This window comes from Lepisosteus oculatus, chromosome 11 (assembly GCF_040954835.1).
Source record: "Lepisosteus oculatus isolate fLepOcu1 chromosome 11, fLepOcu1.hap2, whole genome shotgun sequence".
Classification (NCBI taxonomy): Eukaryota; Metazoa; Chordata; class Actinopteri; order Semionotiformes; family Lepisosteidae; genus Lepisosteus; species Lepisosteus oculatus.
The window spans coordinates 3,361,095-3,387,389 of NC_090706.1; the positions used below are offsets into that span (position 1 = coordinate 3,361,095).

At 46.5% G+C, this 26,295-nt stretch overlaps 2 protein-coding genes across 4 annotated transcripts; both read right to left on the minus strand.

Annotated features, from left to right (window-relative positions):
• Positions 1–67: 67 nt before the first annotated feature.
• Positions 68–9,031, minus strand: tdh2 (L-threonine dehydrogenase 2). Of its 2 annotated transcripts, XM_015348434.2 has the most exons (10): positions 8,918–9,031; positions 7,070–7,108; positions 6,216–6,384; positions 5,560–5,602; positions 5,188–5,258; positions 4,643–4,792; positions 3,949–4,121; positions 3,200–3,290; positions 1,890–2,159; positions 68–615 (listed from the first exon to the last, which is right to left on the minus strand). In XM_015348434.2, the coding sequence occupies exons 3-10, from the start codon at positions 6,364–6,366 to the stop codon at positions 470–472; spliced, it is 1,095 nt and encodes a 364-aa protein (XP_015203920.2). In that variant the 5' UTR covers positions 6,367–6,384; positions 7,070–7,108; positions 8,918–9,031; the 3' UTR covers positions 68–469. The 2 variants fall into 2 exon arrangements, with proteins under 2 accessions (XP_015203920.2, XP_069051907.1); XM_069195806.1 differs by lacking the exon at positions 8,918–9,031 and having other exon boundaries at positions 7,070–7,255.
• Positions 9,032–9,659: 628 nt separating this feature from the next.
• On the minus strand, positions 9,660–24,992 carry LOC102689929 (myotubularin-related protein 9-like). 2 transcript variants are annotated; one of them, XM_015348781.2, is made up of 11 exons: positions 23,800–24,992; positions 20,747–20,806; positions 19,358–19,466; positions 19,101–19,226; positions 18,255–18,428; positions 15,036–15,253; positions 14,039–14,200; positions 12,500–12,641; positions 11,956–12,176; positions 11,014–11,165; positions 9,660–10,268 (listed from the first exon to the last, which is right to left on the minus strand). In XM_015348781.2, exons 1-11 carry the CDS (start codon positions 23,982–23,984, stop codon positions 10,126–10,128), a joined length of 1,692 nt encoding a protein of 563 aa, XP_015204267.2. In that variant the 5' UTR covers positions 23,985–24,992; the 3' UTR covers positions 9,660–10,125. The 2 variants fall into 2 exon arrangements, with proteins under 2 accessions (XP_015204267.2, XP_015204268.2); XM_015348782.2 differs by lacking the exon at positions 20,747–20,806 and having other exon boundaries at positions 23,800–24,920.
• Between the last annotated feature and the right edge of the window lie 1,303 nt (positions 24,993–26,295).

The window sequence follows — 26,295 nt, forward strand, 5'->3', positions numbered from 1 at the left end:
CAAGACTACCATGTAGGGAACAACCCGTGGCTAATTCCAATTAAGAGAAATGGAATAAGTGAATACATAATATTAATACATAACGTTTATTCAGAATGAACACTGCAAGATGTCAAGTGCTTCTTCATATAGTAGGAACAAGGATGAAAGTCTTTGTCCTCAGGTCTTTTGTACAACGAAGTTGTGTGTACAACATTACTGTTTTTCAAGCAAGTTAATAGAGTTAAAAACTTGTATTTACCACATATTTACAGAATGATTTACTGGGAAAAAATACTTATCATAATGGCAATAATCCCAATGTTCAGAAGCCTATCTGCCCCTCCCACATGCACCCTGATTGTAAATACACATGCAGGTGAGGAGACCCCTTGCAGGTACATGGAAGGAGGGCTCTGCCACACAATGGGTATCGCCATGGAGACCTGGGCGGTGGTGAAGATTGCCATGGAAACCTGGGAGGGTGACACTAGCTTGTCCTTGGGTGGTCCTTCTGTGTCTGGGCCTTGATGGTGCTCAGCATGTCGGAGACCAGCTCGGGCAGCCCAAACTCTGGCCTCCAGCCCCAGTCCCTGCGAGCGTTGCTGTCGTCAAAGCTCATCGGCCAGCCATCGGCTACAAACGCAAACGGGGGTTAGAAAATGCACTCCAGGCTAGTAAGCAATATTGCACAACAGAAAAGAAATGATATTTTAACTTTACAGTCATGGACGATCCTGTAAATCCCTCCTTTCCTCAGATACCCGGCTTGCTGCAGGTTTTACAGGTAGTTTTCAATTTGCAACCAATCAAAAACTGGTGATTTTTATATCTAATTGGGACTTATTCATCTGACTTAGTTAAATAGATCAGCGACAGAATGAAGACCTGAGTTTCCATGGGTCACCCAAGGAGCAAATCTGCCCCTTGTTGCTTTAAGTTTGACTTTATTGTTCATTATTAGTAGTAGTAGTACTGTACTTGGCGCAAGTCTTTTAGCTTTTCATTAAGCTAAAACCATGTCTTGGATGGGCCAGAAATGTATTTATTCCTCTATCATCTATCCCCCCCCAGAAAAATTGGACTAGAACCTAGAACACCTGAAAGAAGAAGCAAAGTGCAGCTCTTTCTTTATGGTCTTGCTCTGGAGATGTTCTCACTGGGCCCTTGTGCAACAGCACGGTTGATCTGCAATTTGCCGTTTATAATGAGGTTCGGGTCAGATTTCAGCACTGAGTGGGGAAATAATGTAGTGCTTGGCTGTGTTGTGGCTGAAGGTGACTTGCTGATTCAATTAACGATTTTTACGGTCCTGTGACCAGCCCAGGGCCTGGTGATCAATCACAGCACAGAGTCTCCCTGTGGTCACCTTCATACAGCACCCTGCTGGGGGAGAAAGGGGCTGTCCTGGGAGATATGCTCAGCATTCAGGGTGGACACTGAATGTAAGATGCTTCATAGGTCTTTGGACTGTATATGCAAACGCAAATCTTACATTTTAAATTTTTCGTCTTCGTTCAGCTTGCTGTTATCGCTGTTCAGTGTCCGAACCAATCTGGACCACGACCGACCCGCAAGACTGCAATCTCTGCGTTTCTCACAATGTGAGCAAAGTAGCGCCTGCAATTCGGCGAAGCCTGGTTTCGAATGTGCTCCCTAAGTGACGTTTTCCAGAAACAGCTTGAAAGCCGTTGTAGGAGGGGTAAAGGACAGCCGATGCGTTTAAAGATAAATTATCCTAAATGTGGAAACATAAAGGAAACCTGATGTTGAATTCCGGCTTCTAGTAATCCAAGCTCTGCATTACGAAAGAAATGAGTGACTCGATTGAACCGATGTGACATTTTTAGACGCGCCGAGCTTCTCCGTTTGAAATTACGAGAAAACCTAAAGCGCCCCCCGTGACGCACCGATGCCCTGGCGGACGCGGTCGGGTGTGTAGATGACCTCCAGGCGGGGCAGGTGATGGCGCAGCTCGGCGGCCAGCTCCCCGGGCGTGAAGTTCAAGGCGGCGATGTTGTAGGTCCTGAGGGAGAGCTGCCTCTCCGGGGCCTGCAGGAACTCCAGCGTGGCGCGGTGGCAGTCGGAGATGTGCATCATGGGCAGCCGGGTGTCGGCGCGCAGGTAGCACTCGAACCTGCCGCTTCGCAGGGCGTCGTGAAAGATCTTCACCGCGTAATCTCGTCGGGGAGGGAAAAGGGCGAAGACGGTGAGGTTTCGAGTTGAGCCAGAAAACAAATCAAGTTAAACAATTAAAAATAGTCAATAATAAACTAGCAGGTACGGGATATCTGAGCAGTACACAGTATGTTCTTTTGAGCAGCAAAACAATACCCACCGAGGACACCAGACCAAAACCTTCTTTTCTCCGAGAGAATCTAGCCAAGATGAGAGGACAGGGGATATACATGTATTTTCAGTTCCTTTTCATAGGATGGGAAAGGAAATGGAACTGAAGGTTTTGATAAGGATCAGATCAGCTGGAGCAGGGAAAAACTGACTGGAAGCGCAGCAGTGACTCAGAGGCGGCAGCCAGAGGGTACCAGCTGTTCGCAGAACTGGTTCCAGTAATTGATGACTCTGACGGTGGCGAAGGTGGAATTTGCACATGCAAACCTCAGCTGGTAGGTTGATTATGTCAGTGCCACAGAATCTGTTCTCCCGCGAGACGGGTACGAAACAGCTGTTTGAACTTGTGAGTCGGGATGTAGCACTGGTTTGCTCTTGTCTGTATAAGATGTTCACCAGCATGTGAAATCTCATCATGAGGCAGAGCTGGAGAACCCTTTGTCTGACATTAGAGATGCCATCATCATACCTTTGTGGTGGCTTTGAACTTTGAAATTGAACGGATTTTGTTTGCCAAATCTGTGGAGACCGACGGAGAGAAATGGGTTCTTCTCTTTAGCAGGGGTAGGGTAGGGAGGTCTGGAAGAAGGCCGTCCACGAGCAGTGGAGAGGGGAGGGGAGTGGAGTTAATACCCTGGGAGACTGTTAACCAAGCTGCTTGCTCAGGGGGGGTGGGTCAGATTGCCGTAGTGTATTTTACAAAGGAACAGGTAAAGGTGTATTCCCTGCTGAAAAGAGAAGAAAAGAAACACAACGTTTCGGCCGTGGAGCCGTCCTCGGGTGACTTGTAGTGTGCAGTAGTGTATTTTCGCCCGTGAGGGCCCCAGGGTCCGCTGCCACCAGAGGGGACCGTGCGCAAGAGCGAGGATACCTGTCGTCCCTCCGCCTGGCTCCGAGTCGGCCGAGATGATCCCGGGGTAGCGGAGACAGCGGAAATCCAGGCCGTACTTGTGATGGAAATACTGCCGAACGGAAAACGTAAGGTGGCACTTAGGAGGAGTGTCCTCGCAGTCGCCCAGTCCTCGTCTTTCACACTCTCGCCCGCTCCCTGCCCGCTCCTCCACCGGCCAGGCTAACCTGGCTCTGTCTGCCCGGGGGACTCAGCAGCCGACATGGCTGCAGACAGGGACGTCGTTTGCTATGGCAGCTCCACGAAAGCCTCTTTCTAAGCCTGAATAATAAATAGACCTTCAGCTTAAATACAGCTGATTGACAGAAAAGCTGATGCTCCCCCAAAACAAACCAATGATTAATTCTGGATGCTGGGAGGCTGCCTGTCATTCCATGCAGCCCAGAACTCTGTATTAACTATGTTGGGCACCAAGAGAGCCCAGGCAGGGCTTTGGTAAAATTGATCCTTTCATTTGACCAAAATGACTAGCTTACAACCGATTAAACAGTCACTCGTCTGGTGTCAAGCTCATGAATCATCCCTGTGTTTGTCGTATCTGCTGTTTGTTCTCTCACCTCGGCCAGCGTCGGTGAAGATGCCCGACTCATCCTATAATGTTAATAATGAACAACTGGAAATGTACATTGTGACCGGGAGCAGATACAGTGTGAGAAAGCCCTGCGATCTGAGCTGGCGAGGGCCGGGTGTCGGCTCAGGCGGTCTCTCACCTCCCCCATCAGCTCGCAGTGCACTTTGGACACCCCGTAGATGGTGCGCGGCCGCTGGACGCACAGGTCGGGAGTGGGGTGGCGTGGGGAGGTGGGGCCGAAGGCGCCGATGGTGCTGGGGACGAAGAGCCGGAGGGAGTGCTCCAGCGCCAGGTCCAGCACATTGTGAAGCCCTGGGGGGACAGCGAGGGGGGTCAGGACCGTGCGCCAGTGACAACCCCGCACGGGAGGTGAAGACAAAGAGAGAGGCCCCTTAGAAAGGGGAGCAGTGCCCGTCTTGCAGATTCTTTGCAGATTTTAAAAAAAACTTTAAAAAAAAACATGCTTTGCACTTTCCTCTCCACTTACACACCACACGCAATTGCAATACCATGATTTCATTCTCCATGGAAGTCCTGAGTTGCTGTGACTGGATCTTCTACGTTACAGTATTTCTGAGATTTTATTCTTCAGAATTAAAGGACCTCACTGCTCCTTTTGTGCGCTTTAATTTGAATAACGGAATGTCACTTTCGGCCTTGGTTGTGCCCCTATTTAATGATTTAAGAAAGCGAAAACCCCCAGACCTGGTCTGAAAATGACAAAGTGACACCACAGAACAAATCCCAGCTCCCGCCTCCATATTCAGCAGCAGGCTGTAGTCGGGAGAGGCCGACGGCAAGGTGGCAGTGCCGCAGGTGCACCCGGGCTCTACCTGTGATATTGACGCGGCGCGCCAGGGCTACGTTGGCCTCCCCGGCCGCACTGAGGAGGGCGCTGTAGTGGACCAGCCAGGTGACGCGCTGGTTGGTCACCAGCTCCCGCAGGTTGTTGTAGTCGGTGACATCGGCGTACACGAAGGGACCTGCCGGCCGAGAGAGAGGAGGTCAGCGCCGGGCTGATCCGGCCCTCGTTCAGCAGACCCTATAGCCTGCCCGGGGAGAGGAGGGGGGGTGGTGCCAGGAGTCACCCCCCTGAGCTGGGCACAGCACGGGGCTCCCAGCAGCCTGACCTCGGCCTCTCTGGTTTCACTGTACAGCGGGAACGGGCCGTGCAGTGCTCTGACTGCCAGCGAGCCGGTGTGTGAGAGGGCAGGGAGCCGATCACGGGGAGGGAGACCACAGTCGGTCAGGTCATGTTGTTCGGGCCGGATTCACGGCAGGAATAGCTGAACAGCAGAAGAAGAATCTTTTTTTTATGATAAGATTCTCTTAAGGTTTCCCTTTTGATCTTCATGGCCTGCAATATCTGCGCACATACCGCTTTTATACACTTCGTCAGAAGGCTTCTTGATGTCGGACAGGATTACGTTGTCTGTTCCGTACTGCTTCCTGTGGCAGGGAAAGAGGGGATTAAGTCAATAGAAAATTTCTCAGAAATAATTTGTAACCGCCGTTCTGTATGCAAATTAATCCCAAAATGTTGCACAAGCTAATGTTAAGAATTTCGACAGCGGCACTACACTGCTACTGCCGAACAGAGGGCAGAATACACGCTAGAAAGGAAAATGACTATTTTCGCTGATAGTCTAGAAATAACTGCGCTAGGATGGACGTTCCTGGATCTCAGAGTATTGTCCGACTCCTGCCGACCGAACCCAGGACACAAGCAGAATAATGTCGTTTTCCGCACCTTAAAAGACGGGCCAATCCGATCCCAAGCTGTCCCAGACCACCTAGAGAATAACATAAGTGTCAGAACAATTCGAACTGAAACCCGCAAACAATATATTTTGTTCTACAGAATGCATATAATCTTGCGCACTTCATTTTTTAAATGACTTGTTACTTTCAGTCTTAGTTGTGCCAGTATTTAATGATTAAAAAAAAACAAAATCCCCACTCACCTGTACTGAAAATGAGGGAGTCCTAACTGACAGCGGTGGTATTTTGTTCAATTATACACGTTCATATTTTCAAATGATGTGAAAATATATAATTCAGTCGCTTTTGTATTCAGATCTTGGTTGTTTTCGAAATCATTTCATTTAACATGTAGATACAACCTGTATACATAATTCGCAAACCTACACGCCGCGTCTTCCTCTGATAAAGAGTATTTATATATATTAAAAAAAAAAAACATTTCTGGTTAACTCCAGCCGTGGCGTGTGAGGTAAAATAATACTGCCACTATACAGTATACTTCTCGAAATGATCATGTAGTTCTCTTTGACAAGAATAGACTTCACCGCGTTATTTACCGATCCGCAGTTTCAGAGTGCTTTGCGCTCACGGAGGAATTTAAACCTTAAGAGCACGTCTTTGGCGCCTTCTCTTCGGCGGTACCTGTGATGAGCACTCGCGGGTTCCCTGGTGTGGGGGTGTCGCCTGGGTCCGGATGTCTTGTGCTGGCCTGGCGCTGGGACCAACAACCGCAACGGAGCGACCTCTGCACAGCCGCAGCGGGCACACAGAGCCGCACAGTGGGCGGCAACATAGCGAACAGCAGCGGCCTCTGGGCAGGAGGTGACAGGTGGAGGGGGGAAAAAGGCGAAGCGTCGCACACATATGCAAACCGATTAAAATCCCAGGAGACCCTTTTCCGTCATTTCACTGGAAGCACTTACTGTAATGAAAACTGTAAACACGTCTGTCGTAGCTGATTTGGGTTTCTTGGTTATCATATACTTGAGGGCGTGGAAAAATTGATTTTTCTGAGTTTCATGTTTTGGGGAAATAAATACAAAGCCGACCCCCCCATCCACACACGCAAAAATGTTAAACGCAAAACGCAGAGTATCGGACTGAATCTCCTTGTGCGTTAACAGTGTTTCTTTCAGCCCCTATCAATGTTACAGCGGGCTTAGTCAAGCCTTCTGAAGCGCTCCATCTTTCTGAAATAATAGCCGTGAACACATGAAAAGAACGAAAAAGATTCAGAACTTCGACTTCTCCTGGTCTGTTCTGCGTTTCTGCGTGTTGTTAGTGAAATTGCTTTAAATGAAACACAAAAAAATAATAACAAGGGCAAAATAAACACATTTGGTTCCAGTTCCTCTGTCTCTTTGGGGGGCATTTTTGTTGATCTGCATGAAGACCTTTAACTGTCAAATTGTACCTCAGCGCTTTAACGGTGAATAAAAATCCAAAGCAAATTTCTGAAACTCCGAAACTATCGAGATTAAAGTGAGCCGACTTACCCCCAAAGATCTTGAAGACGCCACTGTACTGAAGTAGAACTACAAAAAAAAAGACAATTAAGAAAACGCAGGTAATTTCCGCACCTTCACGGCAAATGTATGGGAAATAACAGTGATAAGGATTTTGAGGTATTTAACCGTTAGAATTACAGGATTACCGTCTGATTGGCTGCGGGCAGAGCGGACAGAACGCTCATTGGTCGAATGTGTGGCCTTTGAGTTGCATGCTGGGAAATGTAGTTCCATTCTTCCTGCGCAGGGTGTGCGAGTTGCTCAGTGCGGTTTCCGTAAGACTACATAACCCACTTTGCAATGGAAAGTGTATGTAGAAAGATGCTGACTTGGCGCACGCTGCGAATTTGTATTGTGCTTGGTGTGTGGTTGTTTAGCTGACCTGGGCTTTTGGGGGGGACAGCAAAAGATTTAGTTGAAAAACAAAACAACACGTGTCTGTTGTTGTTGTTGTTGTTTTTTTCTCATAGTGAGAACATAAAATGGGGGATTAGTTTAAAGTTTTTATTTACTCACTTAGGGTGCAGAATGCAGATTGTATTTCCCTGTCTGAAAAATGATTAAAAGTATGGCTCTCGCAATCGTTTTTTTATATTGTAAGCAAGCAAAGTTTTGTTTCTGAACTGTTATTTAATCCAATACTATTTAATAGCAATATAAATATCTCAAACAGAGAATGTACAACTATGCAACCCCTACCGATGATGCAAATAATTAACCTTATAGCTATTTAAAAAGTTGTATATAAAAAATATTTAGTGGTGAGTCGCCTATTCTGTCCCAGAATAATTATAGTATCGGAGGCTATGAGAATCAACTGATCGGATACGTGGGATTAGTTAACTGTTCTCTCAGAGTCGCTTTCCCTGTGACTCTGAGCGTGATGAGGGCTGTCGGCGGTTTTGTTGTTCATTCCGCTTACGGTACGGGGTAACAACATATCACTCGTAATGTATAATGAAAGTGCTCGTTCGTAACAAAAAGGTGATTCCCCATTAGGGTTGCTGTTTAGCTATAAGATGCGTCAGGTAAGGAATTAAAGGATCGACTGCAAATAATTAGGATTTAGTATCTATCTGCGTAGTAGCATCGGAGCCATCAGTATGTAGCACGATGCTATCTGACGCTCGCAAGTGACTCACGTGTTGCTGTTTTATTATTAGCAGTTTTAGCTATGATTTAGGCCCCACTTCAAACTTGTGAAAAGAGCGGGTACTTGTGAAAAGAGTACACCTGCTCCAGGTAATTAGGAAACAGAGGATTAAATGATCGGATTCCCTCAAAACTACAATAAAATGAAAATGTATCACTGATACTCTATAGAGCTCGAAGCTCCACATCGACTTCTTTTCTCTGATGCAGCGTTTTGTATTGCTCGTCTCCTCCCTTCAGGAGATGTAATTAATTGGCTATCCAATCCCATCCAAAGATAATCAGCGCGGATTAAAAAGAATTGTAATGAATGACGGTCAAGAGCTTTTAGTGGAAGGGTACAGTACATTGCTACCTTAATCCTGTAAAGTCGAGGCGTTTTTGCTAAATTAAAGCACAACTCGTTGTTAAATAATACCTTTCGGTTTTTCCTAAAAAGGGATACTCCAAATAGGACTTGATACGAGCAAAATTGTTCAGATTTCTCTACCCGAAAGCATTCAGAAGCGTCTTTTCTGTGATATACTGTCACGATCGTAAACCTCTCCTTTTAAGGAGGCTCCAGCCCTTCCTTGTTTATTACTCATCTCCTGCACCTGCCTCCGGGTCCTGCCCCCCCGTGTTGTATAAACCAGACGTTCCTGCCAATCGGGGGCTCTGCTTTGGAAGATGGACACAACCTACCCAGGAGCGGCTCACCGGCGGGCTTGACTACCGGAGTCTGGTCCCATTACCCCCGATTTTTTATTCCTCCGACGCTCTGCCGGATCCCGCTCCGGCTTTTAACTCCGTTTGTCTGTCAGGATGGATTACCTGGTCCTGGACATTTGCTACACCCTCGGATTTGCCTCGGCCACACCTCCCCCGAACACCAGCGCACTGTGGACACGCCCCCTGTTTTCCTTCCAGCCCCTTGCATGCCTCTTTCCCCGGTTTTCTTCACCCCCCCCCCGGATCGTGTTGTCTGCACAGGGTCCTGAAAGAACGCTTCGTGACATAGTGTAACTTATTTTTCTTGCATTTATGCACAGTATATTGGAGGTGTTGTCGATTTTAGCTAATATAGCAGATATTCAGTTAGAGCCTCAGTCCACTTCTTTGCTTTTGGTGTTTTACAGCTGTTGCTGTGGTTTATGGATCCCTGTGATGTAAAAAGGCAGTCCTCAAGGACAGTCCCTACTGCATCATTTTTCCATTTTGAGCGCATAATTAGTTTAGTTTGTAATGAAAACTACAGGAACTACAGCGGTTTTAAGGGCTGAAGCTGGGCACTCCTGGGATATTGAAGGGAAGGCCAGTGTTAAATCAAAATTTCAATATATCTGTGAGACTCAAGTGTAAATCATTAATTAAGAATGACTCTTCATTTGCCAGGCACTTCTTCCTCATCCGCAGTGTAACCACATCATCACATCACAACATCTGCTGAGTTTCTTCAACAAGAAAGTCAATATTGCAGTTTAATCCAGGTCTAAGCCTGTTTTAACATCTTGACAATCCATCACATTCAAACCGGGAAAACAAGCAGGAGATGACCAACATTTTTAACATTCAGCTCTGTCAGCTGCTAGCATACAGTACAGTCTGTACAGAATACATTCCCCTCAATCACCAGCACAGCATTTTGAGAAGAACAGCTATACTAAAAAATGCTAGTGGCTTTTTTTAGAAGTTTGGCGCTTATACAGTAGTCATTCTTATCTACCCTGTGATTTACAGCAGTCTTCTCTGTGTCTATTGCATTGTGTCCCTTTTCCACCCATTTGCAGTTATGTGCTTGGTCATCCATCTGTTCCAGCCCCTCTGCAGCTCTTCCCAGGCTCTGAGAGAGCTGGCGTGTTGCTGTTAATATCATGGACTTCAGTGCATCATACTGAGGTGCACAGCGTGTCCTAAACTGCAACCTGGGCAGCAGGAGTCTCCAGCCCCATGCTGGCCTTGCAGCCTTCTGCTTTGCTTTGCTTCACTAGGTGGCTGATTTCCTCCCAGGCCTCTTGCAGATATCTGGCGTTGTGCGTCCATCTGAAGAACAGCCCTAGAAACAGGGCAGAGGAAGAGAGGATCGGGTGGGAAGGAGGAAGGTTACAAGCGGGAGTAGGTCATCCTGTCCGCCAAGCTTGCGCAGTTGCTCGGAGCAGGAGAATGATCTAAGGATCTTGTCCAGCTGTTCTGGTGACAACCTGTTTATTCACTGGGGTTTAGGGAATCTTCCAGGGGACAGACTGTCTTAAGAAATAGAATTTAGACTTTTCACAGACAAAAGATTTATGGAATTTCTGCACATGTGAGGCATCATTTGTTCTCATTAGTAGGCATATATCCCCAGTACAAAGCTCCAGATAATTTTCTCTCACAGCAATCTTTAGAAAGACCTCAAGGTCTAGATTGAGTTACAGCCCCCAAGTCACACTCAGCATGTCATACTAAGTCTGGTGAAGCCCAGCCGGACTGTTAGAAGGGTCTGGACTGCTGTCCACGATGGAAGGCAGTGGGGAGTCCATCTCCTTTAGAGAAGACTCCTGGTCAGACAGACCACAGAGGCGTAACATGAAATCCCTGCGGTTACTGCCCACACTACCGCCCCCACAGGCCGTGAAGCAACCTTAGGTTGGAGTGCAGATTATTAGGAGGAACATCTTTTATCTTCCAGCATAACACCCTCTGAGGGCTTGGGGACCTTGTAGTTAATTCGCTGTCACTCTACTGCATGTTTTGCAGTTTTCTGGCTGCTGTGCCTTGGAGCTGTGGTGCCGTAGGTACGCCCATGCCCTCCCACCCACCTCTCCACAGCTGTATGGCCTGGGGCTTCACGCAGGGCCAGATGGCCAGCTCTGTGGGCTGGTAGAGAGGGTTGGAGAGCTCGTCTCGCTCGCAGGACTGGCTGAGCCACCCCCAGAGGCAGTGGGTCTTCGTCTTCACTCCCAGAGCACACCTGGAGACAGCAGGCCAGGGGGCTCCGGTTAAAAAGCACAACAGTAAGAGAACATCTTTGGCACAAGCTAAGACAGAATCCCGTGCTCTGCACTTCAGTGCCCTGAGCAAGCCGAATGAAGTCTGTTAGCTTCCGAATAAGCCTGACAAAACAGGAATAGGTATTCACAAGAACAGGATAGGCGAGCCCGTGAGAAAAGACGTCAAATCACATTTTTCTACTCAGTGACATGCCTCTGGGAGTTTGTCTACTATAAAGTCAAACTCGGGAGTACTTCATGACACTGGAAAGGGATGGTGTAAGGACAGTGCCAAAACTCCTTTCACTTGCCAGCAGTGGGCTTGAGATTTCAGCGAGGCAGAGAGCTACGTGCTCATTACTGCCACCTAATGGCTGTAAGGAGAACAGCTGTTTTTAAAAAAATGTACCTCTATATTGCATCATCCATAATGATGAAAGCACTAGTTAACAACAGAAGTAAGCATGACAAATTGTGACATTTCTTTGGGTAAATGAAATATACTGTAGTGTGCTAAATATTTCACTTGACCACTCCTTTTTTTCATTTGTCCTCTTTTTGTTTCCTACAACCTACATGTCTAACAGCAGAATACCTAATATTATAAATATCTTCTAAAGTGCTAATCTGTGTTTGATTTAGATCAAAGCATCCTGAGCAGTTCAGAAATATAGTATGTTACATGACTGTAATTAATGTCTAAAGAGGCAGGTTCATTGGCACCACAGACGGTCCTATTGGTTATTCCCAGGATGCCCTGCTCCTGCTCACCTCTCCTTCTCGCTGTTGCAGAGGAAGGTGCCGAAGTTGGAGGCGTAGGCCTCCCGAGCCAGCCTGAGCAGCAGGGCCTCGCTGAACTCCAGCGCCAGGGGGAACTGGCGGCACAGCTGCCAGCAGCAGTCCAGGAGCAGCAGGAAGGTGGGCGCCTCGTGGCGCGGGCGGGCGTGGGACAAGGCCGAGTGGGCGCAGCGCTGCTGGAAGGGGTGGCCAGCCTGGAGCGGGCAGGGGCAGGGGCAGACATCGGGACGGCACGGGGGGTGAAGGAGGAGGAGGAGGAGTGAGTGAGTGAGTGCTCAGGCGCTGCTCAGCGAGACAGGCCGGCTAGTTAAACAATGCAGGGCTAATCGCTCATCTCAGCTCGCGCCATGAGCTGGCGGCGGGCAGTTTCTGCTCCACATAGTGTGTTCCACTGCTCAGCCGCTCAGAGCACTCGACAAAGTAAAGCAGCAGTGCGAAAACTTAGCTGGGTTTCACAGGAAGGCAGAGAGCGGACGGCGGGGTGGTCCTGCACGCACCCAGCCACCTGGGGCCTCACCTGCAGCCACTCCCTCTCGATCAGAGCCAGGAATCCCCCGAAGGTGCGGCAGCGGGGGTCCAGGATGAGCTGGGCCACCGTCGTGACCAGCAGGGTGGTGTCGGTGCCCTCGGAGCCGTGCACCAGCGCTGAGCAGCCCTCCCTGCGCACACGGGACACAGACACCTCAGGTGGGCACAGCCTGATGCAGCCCCCATCCCTACAGCCTGCCCAGCATGGAAATCAGACCCCCCCCCCCCCACGGTAAAGCACTGTGATCCAGACAGATTTCAGGAGATGGAGGATCTTGTGTATTTGTAACCGGTTAAGGAAAAAAAAAACAACAGATATGTTTACGATTTTGGAACTACTATTGAAGTTCTACTCAAAAAGAAAGTAACGTTAGATATACAGCAGCTGGTATAGGATTAGGAGCTAGGATTTGCAGCTATTCAAGCCCGTAACCCTCGGTTAAAGGGGTCTTATTTTCATTCCGGAGACTGTACCAGCAGGCTACTGCAAAGAGCTCGGGGTGATCCGAACAGTGCCGCTCTCCTTTGAGCCTAAACGCGCCAACAACTCACTCCCATAGCTCTATAAATGGCTAGGGCTGCCAGACTCGGACCACTTCCTCTTGAGTGGAAACCACATTAGCTTTACACGTGTGGTGGACGAGTGGTTGCTAGTTAGGACATCTTCAGTACGTTGTGTTCAACAGAGCTCAGATCACCCGCTTCCCATACCAGACCTGTTGAATTGCCTTAACATAACACAAATTTGGTTTTCTCGCTGCATTTCTAGTCTACTTCCAGCTGCCCCTTAAGCCTTAAGCCTTGCGTTACTGAGAGAGGCGGCACGTGGTACAGAACTGTACATGGACCTCGGGACACTACATCATACAGTTCATAAGAGCTTATTACTCTACACCACTCCAATCGTGGTTCTGCAGAGCTCCGGCTCGTCCCGAGTTTTTTATAGCCTTCATCAATTTGAGGCTAAAGGTTAAATAATTGTTTCTATGTCATAATTGAGAGCTCGATTAGCCTCAGGAACATATGACTCATGAGCCCTCTGGAAATGGCCCAACATTGTGACTCCATACTTGGCATTTTCTGTAGCTCATTATTGCGCCTTTCCTCTCACCACTTGTGCTGTTACACTGACTTTGCGATCTGATGTGTTCTTCGTGTGTGAGACGGCCTCATTTTTAAGTTATCAGTGATGATCAATGATGACACCAATGTAGTGTTCTTGACCAAGATGCTTCACCACGATTGCTGAAATCCAACCCGTCTGTTTAAATGGGTTTCATCACTTTCACCAGCAGTTTCATACGGTATCTCATCTTGGGCAGGGTGTAATCTGCTTACAGTGGAAGAGGAAGTGGATGAAGAGGAAGAATAGGAGGCATTTCTTTACATCAAGAGTTGTGGGAGACTGGAACAAGCTATCCAGCTATGCTGTTAAACCCTCCTCTTCTCTGTAACCTTTCCAGCAGTCACATGTGCTGCTAGAGATACTCGAATTAAGCATCAGCTGTAAATACCGGCGGGGGCTCACCGCTCCACACACTCCGCCAGCAGTCCCGCGGCCACCAGAGCGGCGCTGACGTGCGACAGCCACCTGCAGCTCTCCAGCCGGCTCAGCCAGCGGTCCGTGCTGTTGGACTGGTCAGTGCAGGCCTCCACCAGCTTGATCAGGCTCTCCTGAAGCGCCTTCCCCCTGCGCGACACAACACACAAGGCATGAGTGTAACCAGAGGCCGTCGTGGAGTCCTGTCCCCTGCTCCATCACCCGCAGAAAGATGATTTTCTCTTTTGCCACGTTTCTCCTGCCTGGTTTCAGGGTCAACCGCTGTATTTATTCAGTGCTGGCCAAGTCCTACTGTCGGGGACACAGTTTCTGTAGCCTCTGCGCAGTGTGTCTGAAAATCGGTTCATTCAATCTAATGAATGAATCTAATCTAGATTCATTTAATCTCATAAAATCAAGATCAATCAGATTCGCACAGGCACAGGCAGTTTTTAAAGATTCAAGAACAGTTCTCGCACAATCACTTAAAAAGTGCACTTAAAACTAAGAACAGGTGGCATTTCTTTGCCCAGGAGGTTGTGGGAGAATGGAACAAGCTGCCCAGCCATGTTGTCGGAGCTGGTTCCCTGGATTCTTTAAATAAACGGTCAGATAAGATGATCCTCAGATCAGTTAGCTACTAGCTAGCAACTGGGCTGAATGTCCTCCTCTCATTTAGAACCATTCTTATGTTCTTTCACAGAGTGTTTATATATACAGTATTACAACTGTGCTGCTTCTTTTTACTGCTTCAAGTAAACCATATGTCTGTCTGAGATCAAAACATCTGTGCTGTATTGTTCTGCTGAGCACTAATCCTCATTAATGTGTTGAAAGAAAAAAACAGGCAGAAACACAAAGATGTGGATGGAGTTGAAGGCAAGAATTTCGCCAAAATGTTTTGCGTCCTGCACTACTTTGCCAGCAGGGGGCACTAGAGACCCTGCCTCGGCGCAAGACCATCGACCCTGCTCACGTCTCCCACCTCTCCAGGTGGCGGTGCAGCCTCTTAAAGTTGCAGTAGTTGGATTTGGACTCGAAGCCGCCCCCCGTCACCCGGGCCTGCTGGGCCAGCTGTGGGGAGCGCGTGTCGATGACGTAGCCTCGCTCGGAGCCGTCCATCACCGCCTGGAGCAGGAGCTCGTCCTCCCGGCAGCGCCTCCTGTTGGCGCCGGTGAGGGGCTGGCTGCTGCGCACGATCACCTGGGGAGAGACGGGAGGGGCTCAGGCCTGCCGGCACCAGGTCCGAATTCCTCACGAGCCGTTCCCCACACCCTTCCTTTCCCCCGCGGCCCAATCAGAAACAAACCACTTATTCCAGCCGCCTTATTCGTTTCAGATTCTTTGTTTTGCAAGTGACTTCCAACGTCAGTCTGTTCAGTCTAATAGAGGGACAAGGAAGAGATTATTTGGTCTGACTCGCCAAGCTGAGGAATGCAAAGGAACAAGTAAAGGTTTATTCCATTCCAAAAAGAAAAGAGAAGAAATGCAACGTTTCGGTTGTGGAGTCTTCTTCAGGGGTGCTCTTACTTGTTCCTTTGCAGCCTATGCACGCTGACGCAGCTCCCTACCTGAACTAGCTGGGGGAATGGCAGCCTAGACAATTTCAGATCCCACCCCCAGTTTGGAAACCCATACCTATAGCAATAGAGGCTCACTGGAAAAACAAACAAACAAACTTCATTCTGTTTTTAAATTGGCCTTCGAGAATACGTCCGATCCCCAGGCCTGTTTGCAGACTGTGTGCTCACGTGCTCCTCTCTGCATTTCTTCTCACTGTTCTCACTCTCATGGGGAAACTCATGTGGAAGTCATTAGGCGCAGAATAGATCTGCTGTTTAGATAGGATTAAAAAAAGTCCAAGATGTTTGTTATGGTATCCGAGGAATTCTGCACTAACTGTAGCGGATATCAAAACACAGCTGGGCACAGGGTTTTGGGTCTTATAAAGTACTGCCCAGCATCAGAACAGCTTCTTCCCTGTTGCCATCACCCTGCTTGACCAGAACACACGAAAACAGCACGTAGTGTGTATTTAATGTTTAAAATTGTGGGCTGTGCATGTTCTTTGTGTGAAGTGCTATGTGTTTGCACCAGACCAAATTCCTTGCACATGTAACACACTTGGCAAATAAAGTGATTCTGAGTCTGATTATAAGAGGCACTCAGAAGGTCAGTTTTCTCAAAACAGTGTTTACTGGCATAAAGCCCAGCACATCATGCTTAGACATGTTGCAGATGCATGCGAATTCTTTTTTAACTGGCACTTTGAACTCCTGTTAAGATGAGAGCTGTTGGTGACATTTATCACAGTTAGCATTTCGAAAGTGTGACAAACATGCGCTACAGTTACAGGCTTTCAGACGGAACTGAGGATTTTCACTTTAGCTCTGCAATTCTCAGAGGTGGCTGAAAAAAAAGTCAAGTGAGAAGCTCCTTCATGTTGCGTTTTGTGAAAGTACCTTCAGCGTTTCAGTACTTTCTGACATTCTGCAGCTGTTGTACTGTATAGCCACTCTGAACAATACTACTGTCATCTGTAAGGCAGAAATCTCTAATTCAGCACAGTGGTATCTTTGAAAGGGACAGATTCAGATTAATATCCCTCTGCTGTTGACAGCTTGTGAATACAGTACGTCTGCAGCTGGCTGCTGTGGTAAGACTTTGCTCATTGTGGTAGCAGACTAGAGCACACGGGCGCTGTCATATTAGCTGTATTTAGTGACTGCACTAATTCACCAGGGGAACTGCCGAGTGGACTTTGCAGGAGATCGAGAGTTCATAAAAATAAAGAGCTGTTTTTGGAATTGGATGTGGGTGAGTTTTCAGCAAAGTGAGTGTGTGAGACAAAGAAAAAGCTTGGGCTCCCAAGCTGAAGAACACACTGTTTATTTTGCGTGCTTTATTTATAGAGGAATAGTGCCGCCATACTGCCTATTTTGGGGTTTGTCTACTTCTATCGATGATACAGACAGCGAGTTTTGTTTTCACTTACAGTGCATGGACAGAAGATGGCCGTTCCCTGTACACACACATGCATATATATTATATATTTCAAAATGTTTAGCTAGACTCTCAGCCACTGTGGCTTGTCAGGAAGAGCAAACTTTTTCTGAGATTGAAGAACGGCAAGAGGAATAATCTCTAAGGCATTAACACAGAACTTCTCTTCACAAAGCATCAGTCAGGTGGAGGGGATTTAGGGAGGCAAGATTATATGGAGGACAGATTCTGGAAAGGTAAATATGAAATCGATGTGGTCATTTCACAATACTAGGAAAAAGAACTCTCAAAAGTCACTGTTAACAACCAAGGACACATACATCTCCTTAATTAGAATTCTTCAGCACAGCATAGCTAACTTCAGCCACTTAATACCTTTAAGGTTTAAAGTGTGATTTAAGAACACAAAAGTCATATTATGCTTATAAATAAATATACACCAGAAGGAATTAGAAGCATCTCCAGAAGGTCCTGCTTTCTAGCTTAGCTAATTATTAATTGCCATCAGCTACAGTATACTGTATCATTCTGCTACTCACGGCTGGCTGCTCATCTGGTGTGCAGGGTGAGCCTGGTCAGTACCTGGATGGGAGACTCCTGGGAAAGCTAAGGTTGGTGCTGGAAGAGCTGCTAGTGGGACCAATAGGGGTCACGCACCCTGCGGTCTGTGTGGGTCCTAATGCCCCAGTATATTGACAGGGACGCTATACTGTGAAAAAGGAGATGTGCTTCAGATGAGATGTCAAACCGAGGTCCTGACTCTCTGTAATTATTAAAAATCCCAGGGTGTTTCTCGAAAAGAGTAGGGTGTTACTCTGGTGTTCTGGCCAAATTTCCAAGCCTGGATTTTACCAATCATGACCTCCTAATAACCCCCATCTCTGAATTGGCTTCATCCCTGTTCTCCTCCCCACTGAGAGCTGGTGTGTGGGGAGCGGACTGGTGCACTATGGCTGCCATCTCATCATCCAGGTAGGGCTGCACATTGGCGGTGGTGGAGGAGATCCCCATTACCTGTAAAGCGCTTTTGAGTGGAGTGTCCAGGAAGGTGCTATGTAATTGTAAAGAGTATGATTATTATTTCCTGCTGGGAATTCACTGTTCTTGACCACCGCATCTTTCTTGGCTTGGCTCTGGACCGCTCCAGACAAGAGCGACTGCGCGAGGGGTCCTCGCTGGGCCTGGCGGGCGGGCGGGTTACCTTGCCGTTCTTCCTGTGGTAGTAGCTGAGCACGGGAAACCGCCCCCCCTGCCTGAATCGGGCGGCTCTCCTCAGCTGCTCGTCCTCCACAGCCCTGGGGACGATGATGGTGGGGGGGTAGGTGGGACACACAGAGAAGTCCCTGTTCACGTCACTCAGTCTCCAGCGCTCACTCTGCAAGACAGGAGCCCGACGAGGCGCGGTTTCTAAATCAACTGGGCAGCAGGCAGCAGGGACAGTGCTTTCTACTAGAAGTGAAGTCAAAATGACTCATGATAGGATCTCCTGTACGATGTGGGCGGACAGCATGTCACTTTTTTCTATGTGTTCACAGAAGCCTCACGGCTTTTATTCTCTCCTGAAATGGTTTTCAAGCAGTGGGAGGGCAGCAGGGTGGAGTGGCTGCTATGTTTTTCTTCCAACCAGTTATTAAACTTTAGCAAGTAAAGGGTTTTTGCCGTCTTGTTAAGCAGGGTTTCAGAGTTTCACTTGTCTTGTCCTACTTCCCCCCTTGAGCAGGAAGTGATACCTGCACACCCTCGCCTGTGCCCACCCTGTCACTTCCTTCTCCTCTCTGAATTGCTTCCTGTCGCGTTACTGAGAGAGGCGGCACGTGCTGAAAGTCAGAAACATGCCTCTGATTTCGCTATGTGTTCACCTTTGTTGCTTTTCCCCCAAAGACTCAATCTAACTGTAGCCATAGGACTCAGACATGAAATGCTAAACTTTTTTTGTGTGAGGACTTTTCTTTTAGCATGATCTCGGCTGTTTTCTGGGGGGTGGAAGCATCAGGTCTGGTGCTTAAAGCATTAGAAACTGTCTGCAGCCCGCTGTAGGCGTGCTTACGTGAATAGCTATTTGCTGAAAGTCCTCCTCGGGGGTAGACAAGCCCCACTTGTTCTGCAGGCTCAGTGTAGTGGGTCTGTAGAAGAAGGGGTACATCTCTGTCACTGACTCCAGGGAGGAGAGAGCCTGGAAAGACACCAGCAGGAGGAAATGCATCAGTAAGCCTTGCGAGATGTTGGTTTTAGTTACACAAGGGAGCTGTTGAAGTGTCAGCACCACCAGGCAACCTAGAGAGTGTTGAGCAGCAGTTGTTTTACCTCAATAGAGCTGGCAACGTTCAGACACTCCTCCATGCCAGGGATGTCCAGCTGTAGGACACTGAGGTCTTTGCATTTGATTGTAATGGATCCAGAAGACCCAGCAGGCCTAAATAAAGCACACATACGATCAACAAACTTTCCACTGTACATTGCATTGTCCAGACTTTAGTTTGAGCATCTGCAATGAAGTTCAGGGCTCAGGAAAAACAAGGCTTGGCAGTAATAAACTGAAAAAGAAAAAAAAGGTCTTTCTTAGCCAGCAAGTAGTTTGTAGTGTTTATCTAAAGCAGGAAGATAAAAGCACAGGACGGTCAATTCTCATACCATAAAACAAGTCTAGAAGTGTTTCCTAGAGGACTGTTAGTGTTGAGATTTTGGAGAAGCATTTCAATGCCTGTATCTTTTCTGTGTGATTTATGCACAGATGGCTATATCTACTGTTCCACTTTGGATAGTGTGGATTTTAATGACAAGATATCCATTTCGTGAAAGGATTTCACTTTGTGAGTCATCAAAGTTTTGTTCATGCTGAGGATTCCTGACATGATCAAACGTTCATTGACCCTACCTCTTTTTTAAACAGATTCTAAACATGCAGTGAATGTGAGTTAACGATCTGTATCTCTGTCATGTGTTCTTCACCCTTGCAGTTCAGTAAATGAATCAGGTAGCCATATCCATACACAAAAGATTCACCAAAACCAAGTGAGATGTGAACTGTGCTCTCATTTTATAACCATTTAAAAAATGTAAAGCATTTTAACTTTGAACAACTTTTTTAATTTGAACACCAGCATATATGCAGGATGTGCCCAGAATGTAACTGCCATATTTCAAAAATAACTGGTTGTCAGAAACTCATGACCCTTTGAGAACTGTAGAGCCATGAGTATCTATTCCAGAGATAAGAAATAAAAAACGTTTAGATGGAGGCTAAATACCAATGCAAGAGGGTACTGGGTTAGTTTTGTTAAATCCTACTGAAAAAGGTATCTTGCTAAAATATTTAACAAACTAGGAAAAATGATATGTTTGCAGAATGTTTTGATATATGCTGTGGGAATGGAAAAAATATCAAAAACTGTTCAGCAGAGTGAAGGTCGGGTAACGGATCCAAAGAGGAGAGTAACCAGGAGCTTGTGTAGCACAGTATACTGTTGAAACTTCACAGCATGAAGGCAGTATCTGACATCTTCACCGCTGTTGTAACTGAACCTCACAGGAGCATGCACTCAGCTTATCAGCTTTTCAGGCTTAACACTGAGCAGACAGCTATTGCTTAATGCAGCGTACCAGTTGCCAAAGCACAATGCGGTCTTGTAACAGGCAGACAGGTAAAGCAGACGCAAGGGAAGGAAAAAAAAGACACACGTCTTCATATCCGACCTTTCACACTGGCCAGACTTCCTAAGCAGGTGGCCTGGGTATCCCACTAGATTCTCAACACTGATCAGGGAGAGACAACAGGTTAGTGCCCTGGGGTTAGTGACACAGAGACACAGTGGACATCTCAGGCTCCTGAGGGGCTCTTGAGAGCCGGGATGATTATACAGTAAAGCTTTTTCACTGCGTTTGAACTGTTTCTTGCATTTGTGAAGTATCCTGCACCCCAGAGTAAATTGTCTAGAGCCACAGTTTGCACACCAGCTGTGAAGAGTCACCACAGGTGGGGCAGATTCTGATCAGAGTCGCCAGAAGCATCATGGAACAATCAGCCACATTAAAATGGTACCTGGGAAACTAATACTGGCCCAGATTCAATGGTCTGCTGCAATCTGTTCCATTTCTGTCAGGGTGGTGACTCCACACTGAGTGTCACTCTCAGTGTTGGTTCTCAGATTAATATATACTGTATAATAAAAACATTTATATTATTTATTACAAAATTGTAATAACTGTCCAATTTCTTAACTCCAATCATTATGAGCTCTTGCACAGCAGACAATTAAACTTGGGTCAGTATTACCAGAACCAGGAAATATGACCAGGAAACTGATAAGTGTTTTAGAATCATTCAGTGGTGTTAGAACACATGGGCTTAGCTTCAGGGAAGAAGAGATCACTTTACACCATTATCGCTTCATCACCCTCATGTCTTACATGCTGTATGGTCAATTTCAGTGTGTATGTTTTCTCTTTTATTCTGTCTAAATCAGGCTTGACAGACTCTGTTCCTGGAGGTCCTAGCATCTTCAGGATTTTGTTCCACCTCTCTCAGTTACGCCACTAATTATTTAATTAACAGTGAACACCTCCAGGCAGGATTGAAGTTGTGTTAACTGGACTGTTACTAAAGTGTGTTTTCTTCAGTGATCAGCTGTAAACCACCTTCAGAAAAAAAAAAGATCTAATCAACAAAATAAATAGGTTAATTGCTTGATGGACTTCTTGAGCTGTACTAAAACCCAGAGGACACTAGGCCCTCCAGGAATTTAGTTTCCATCCCTGTTCTAACCTACAGAATCTCAGCAAAATAATAAGAGCTTATAAAGACCCTCTCCGGGCTTGATGAGAGGGAATGCACAGGTAATTAAATGAGTTTCACAAGGTTGCAGTGTTCATTTACAGAGTCGTGTTATCTGGTGGGGAAATGTGACAAAACCTCCTTGCTTACCCTCCTCTGCTTCAGGTTAGAGAAGCTGTTCTTTTAAAGCAAATGAATGAATTAGTTGATTCATGTACTGTAGCTGCGGTCAACAGCACATGTTCTTTGTGTGTGTAGAAAACAGGCCACATGAAATTAAATAGGGGAAAGGCTTCAGCATTAAAGTCAGTACCTCACCAGCAGATTACTGAATGGGCTCATACAACACTCAGCATACTTTATACAAACAATGCCAGCATTTCTTCATCCTGTTCCAGATGAGCTCAAACAGGAAACTTTCCAGCAGTCAAATCCTGTTTCTTTGCTCTGTGTTTGAAAACAGACCCATCCTTCTATTATGTAGTTTGTAAAGAAACATAAGAGATTTCCGACCTGATATCACTCAAGGCAGTGATCATATTTTAAGAACTTCATTGTGTTTGCACAAGTAGTCATTTAATTTATGGCAAATGATTTGCTGTAGTTTTAATGTACAGTATGACTGTAGTCAGATTTAGTGTTTAACTGTTTAACTCTGAAGTAACCAAACTCCAGTTATATCTACCTATACCACGTCTGTCTGGAATAGGTTTGATGAACTGATCATTGGTTTACAGTTTCCACTGTAAGTGCTGAAATTAATGGAGAGTCTGTTTTAGTCTACCACTGATATGTTTCAAGGTGCAAAATTATATTTCAGTTTTCCAGCACTAATGCAGCAAAAGACTTTGAACTAAATTTGATGGATTGTGCTCTTGACCAGAAACAGCCTATCAGCTAACTAACTGAGACACTAAAGGACACCCTGACTGACTTGGCTGACATGGTGATGGTCACAAACTCACACTCTGCCTCCTGTACAGTGACTGCCTCACACACGGCCTTACTGACTCACACAATGAGTGCCTCACACACTGACTGCCTCACACACTGCCTTACTGCCTCACACACTGACTGCCTCACACACAGACAAACTCACACACTGTCTTAATACCTCACACAATGACTGACTGACTCATACATTGACTGACTACCTCACGCACTGACTAACATACTGACCGCCTCACACATTGACCTCCTCACACTCTGCCTTTCAACCTAAGACACTAACAGACTGCCTCAAACACTGTCTTAATGCCTCACACACTGAGTGTATGCTCAAGGGAAAACAAGACCATTCTAATGCAGAAAGGAAAAGGCGTCCCATTTCTGCATTAAAATATATGTCTGCATGTTTAGTTTGGAAGGACTCCCAAGTCACTAAGTCATTAAAGAAGTAATGGAGAAACCCTTAAGCCATGAAGACAAACAGAACTGTGTGTTTACTTTAAGTGTGGATTCAGTTTTACAATAGCAATAAGCAAATTGAAAACAATCCAGCTCATTTGAAAGGTTTATAGACAGTAAACAGCCCAGGGCAGAGTCTTATAAAAAACATGATCTATTAGCTTTTCAATCCCCTTCATATGATATACCTAGGCGCTTGTTAGCTCTTTTACCCTTTGCACAATCTTATCTTTCCAGCGTAGTCTTACACTTGCCAAGCGTGTTTACCAAGGGTTTTGGAGAAATCGCGTAGCTGCTAAAGTCTGATATTTTGTAACAGTGCTATCTAGTTTCTCTTTTTACCCCCTATTTCCAAATCTGGTTTCATTTCTGTTTTGAAACAGCAAAAAAAAACAAAACAAAACAAACTAAAATGTTTTTTTATCCCTTTAAATTAAATATCATTTTTCATATCAGAACGCATCTGTTGTTATGACTGTGTGGTTCACAAGCAATACTGCGACAGTCAGTCAATACTTTCTAAGCAAATGAATCGACCGGATTCTTCTCTCAAGCCTCTGGTACTCGCCTTTTCTCCACAGCATCGACGTTCCTCAGGAGAAGCAGAAGCTCCACGCTGCTTTCTCCGTCCCTAGCGGACAGTAAGAGGTGGTGTCCGGTCACGCACAGCGTCCCCTTCACGGGAGGGTGAAACGGTCGTGTCAGGACCACGTCCTCCACGTTGGCCGTCTTGATCAGCTCCGAGAACTCCATGGCAGGCCGGCTCGGGCGAGGCGCTGTCAGGCGGGGGCTGCAGGACCAGCGCAGGACGCATGTAGCCAGTCAGCGCAGGCACTGAGCTGCGCGCCGAGCGCACTGTCTCGCAACGCGAAGTAATCTTGCTCCAAAAGTATATCCGCCCCCCTCCCCCGCCACCTTGCAAAACCAAAACCAAAAGAATATCCGCATATTTTATCCCAGGCACAGAGCTTTCCATCTTTTTGAAGCGCCAGTGGCCTCGAGTAGCCGTGCTCCAAAGATGGCCATTTTTGTCCCGTTGAGCCAAAGTCAAGATATAAGAAAAGGGAGTCCAATCTCTCGCTTTCTTGTATGGTTCTTTAAAGAAAAGGAAGTGAGTGCCCTGCTGCAGATCTTGTGCAACCTCCGACTGTCCGCACTCAGAAGCGACATAGGTGCCACACGCTGAGCGCGGCGAAGCTCCACACCGACAGGAAACGGGTTTCTTGCTCGAGCAGTCAGCTGGGCGAGCTCTCGGTCGCTCGCTCGGCGGTGGAAGCGAGCTGCGAGGGTCACGAAAACAGGGGGCGCTTGCCTACAGAGGTATTCGATCTTCTTCAGGAAGGGTTGTGATCAATTTCACAGCCAGGGTGACGTAAACACCCACCCACTCGAAACCAGAACTATTCCCCTGGACCGTTGTCCTTAGGACAGCGTGAGCATTGCAGGGACACTGGAAATTGATCAGCTACCAATCTTCTTCGTCATCATCATCATCATCATCATTAATAATTATAATCTGACGTTGTGGTGCGGGGCATTTGTAGACGTTTGGTTTGCTCAGACGGTGATGCGGGCAGGTTGGATGTCCTGGACACGGGACCTTTGCTGAAAATCAGCCCGGCTGCAGGATGTCAGGCTGGATCCTTAGTCGCTTAGCCCTATTAACACACCGGCAGCCCTCTCTCTGGACTCTTTTCCTGTAAAGGAATCCGTTTTGATCAGTTTTGATTCAGACTGAATTGAGTTTCGCCCTTCGCAAAGCGGAAATAGCTTTTATTGATAATAATGAAGGAAAAAGGACCACCGACTGTCTTTATTACGGTTTATCGCTAGGTTCGATGCTTTTGTGCATTGAAAGATGTTCATTTTATGAACGTATAGCTGCTAGCCCTCTCATTCAATAAGAAATGTTAAAGTAGCACACAGGTATAGTCACAAGGGGGTGCTATTTGTCTATTTAACCAGGCACCTTACTTCTCAAGTGACATATAACCTCGGTCCTGCCCACAATTTCCGTACCTACATTTCTAATGTGCGAGTTAACAGGCACCTGTCGAACCATGCGGAAATGTCGCAGGCTGGAAATCCGGAATGTACCCATGCATAAAGCAATGTGCCCATCTTTTTTAAACTATACTTGAGTTGTTTGCGTTTTTTAAATTCCATGTACCTGTCTGTTTAGTTTCCAGTTTTATCTGCTGTGTCAGCGAGTTACCTAAACCCACTGTTGCCGCGTTTGTTACTGGAAATGTTTGGGTGTTTGAACACACATAGGGAGAAAGATGTTCGCGGTTGTCTTTAATTTTTGAACGCCAGTCCTGAAGATCATTCTTTCCCCTGAGATTTAGAGACGAACAATGATTGTCCGTCTATTGCAGGTCAAACCTAAAAATCGCACCAGCTTGTAACCCTGATTCACCACTGCAGTTCGTCTTGGCCCTTGTGAAAATAGCGTATAGTTGACCTACAGGCTTCTCTGCAGACCTGTAACATTTCTGTCGAACTAGTAAGACTGTTTCTAAGAGTCCACTCGCAAGGTTTGTGTCTAGGGGCGCTTTTAGAAGAAAAAGAAAGTATTCAGTAGTTCACCTTACGTTGTTTATTAAATGAGATTCAAATGGATTTTCATTTACGGTGCCATAAATACGTTTATGCTATCATACTTTTATGAATGGTGTGTCCTTTTGGATAAGCCTTTATCTTTATCTTTATTCACCTTTATTGTCCATTCAAAAGGGTGGAAGCAGCATAAAAATAAAATAAAAAACAAATAACACTCAACAGAAAATAAATATGCGTTAAAAACAAACAACAGTCCTAGACACGCAACAATACAATACCGACATCTCACTCTGCCCACTGTGTTGCTGTAATATTACACTAACATTACGTTCAACAGACAGCTTCGTACAGAAAACAATCACTTAGCTGCGTTTAATACTGCATATCGATTGCACAGGGAACAAAAGATTTCTAGTAGCCTCTTTTTGGCCTAAAACGCATTCCTGAAGGTAGCTGTTGAAAAGGTGTCGTCAATGATCAGCCGAGTTTTCCTTTGAGCTAC

What these genes read in the sequence shown, in the direction of transcription:
- LOC102689929 (XM_015348781.2), bottom strand. Translation starts at nt 23,984, where the DNA reads ATGGAGTTCTCGGAGCTGATCAAGACGGCCAACGTGGAGGACGTGGTC. An exon ending in AAGTCTGGCCAGTGTGAAAG is followed by an intron (nt 19,467 to 20,746) that starts GTCGGATATGAA and finishes TGCTTTATTTAG; the next exon opens with GCCTGCTGGGTCTTCTGGAT. An exon ending in CTGCACCGCCACCTGGAGAG is followed by an intron (nt 14,201 to 15,035) that starts GTGGGAGACGTG and finishes TGTGTCGCGCAG; the next exon opens with GGGGAAGGCGCTTCAGGAGA.
- tdh2 (XM_015348434.2), bottom strand. Translation starts at nt 6,366, where the DNA reads ATGTTGCCGCCCACTGTGCGGCTCTGTGTGCCCGCTGCGGCTGTGCAG. An exon ending in CCCGCGAGTGCTCATCACAG is followed by an intron (nt 5,603 to 6,215) that starts GTACCGCCGAAG and finishes GTTATTCTCTAG; the next exon opens with GTGGTCTGGGACAGCTTGGG. An exon ending in GGATTGGCCCGTCTTTTAAG is followed by an intron (nt 5,259 to 5,559) that starts GTGCGGAAAACG and finishes TCCCTGCCACAG; the next exon opens with GAAGCAGTACGGAACAGACA.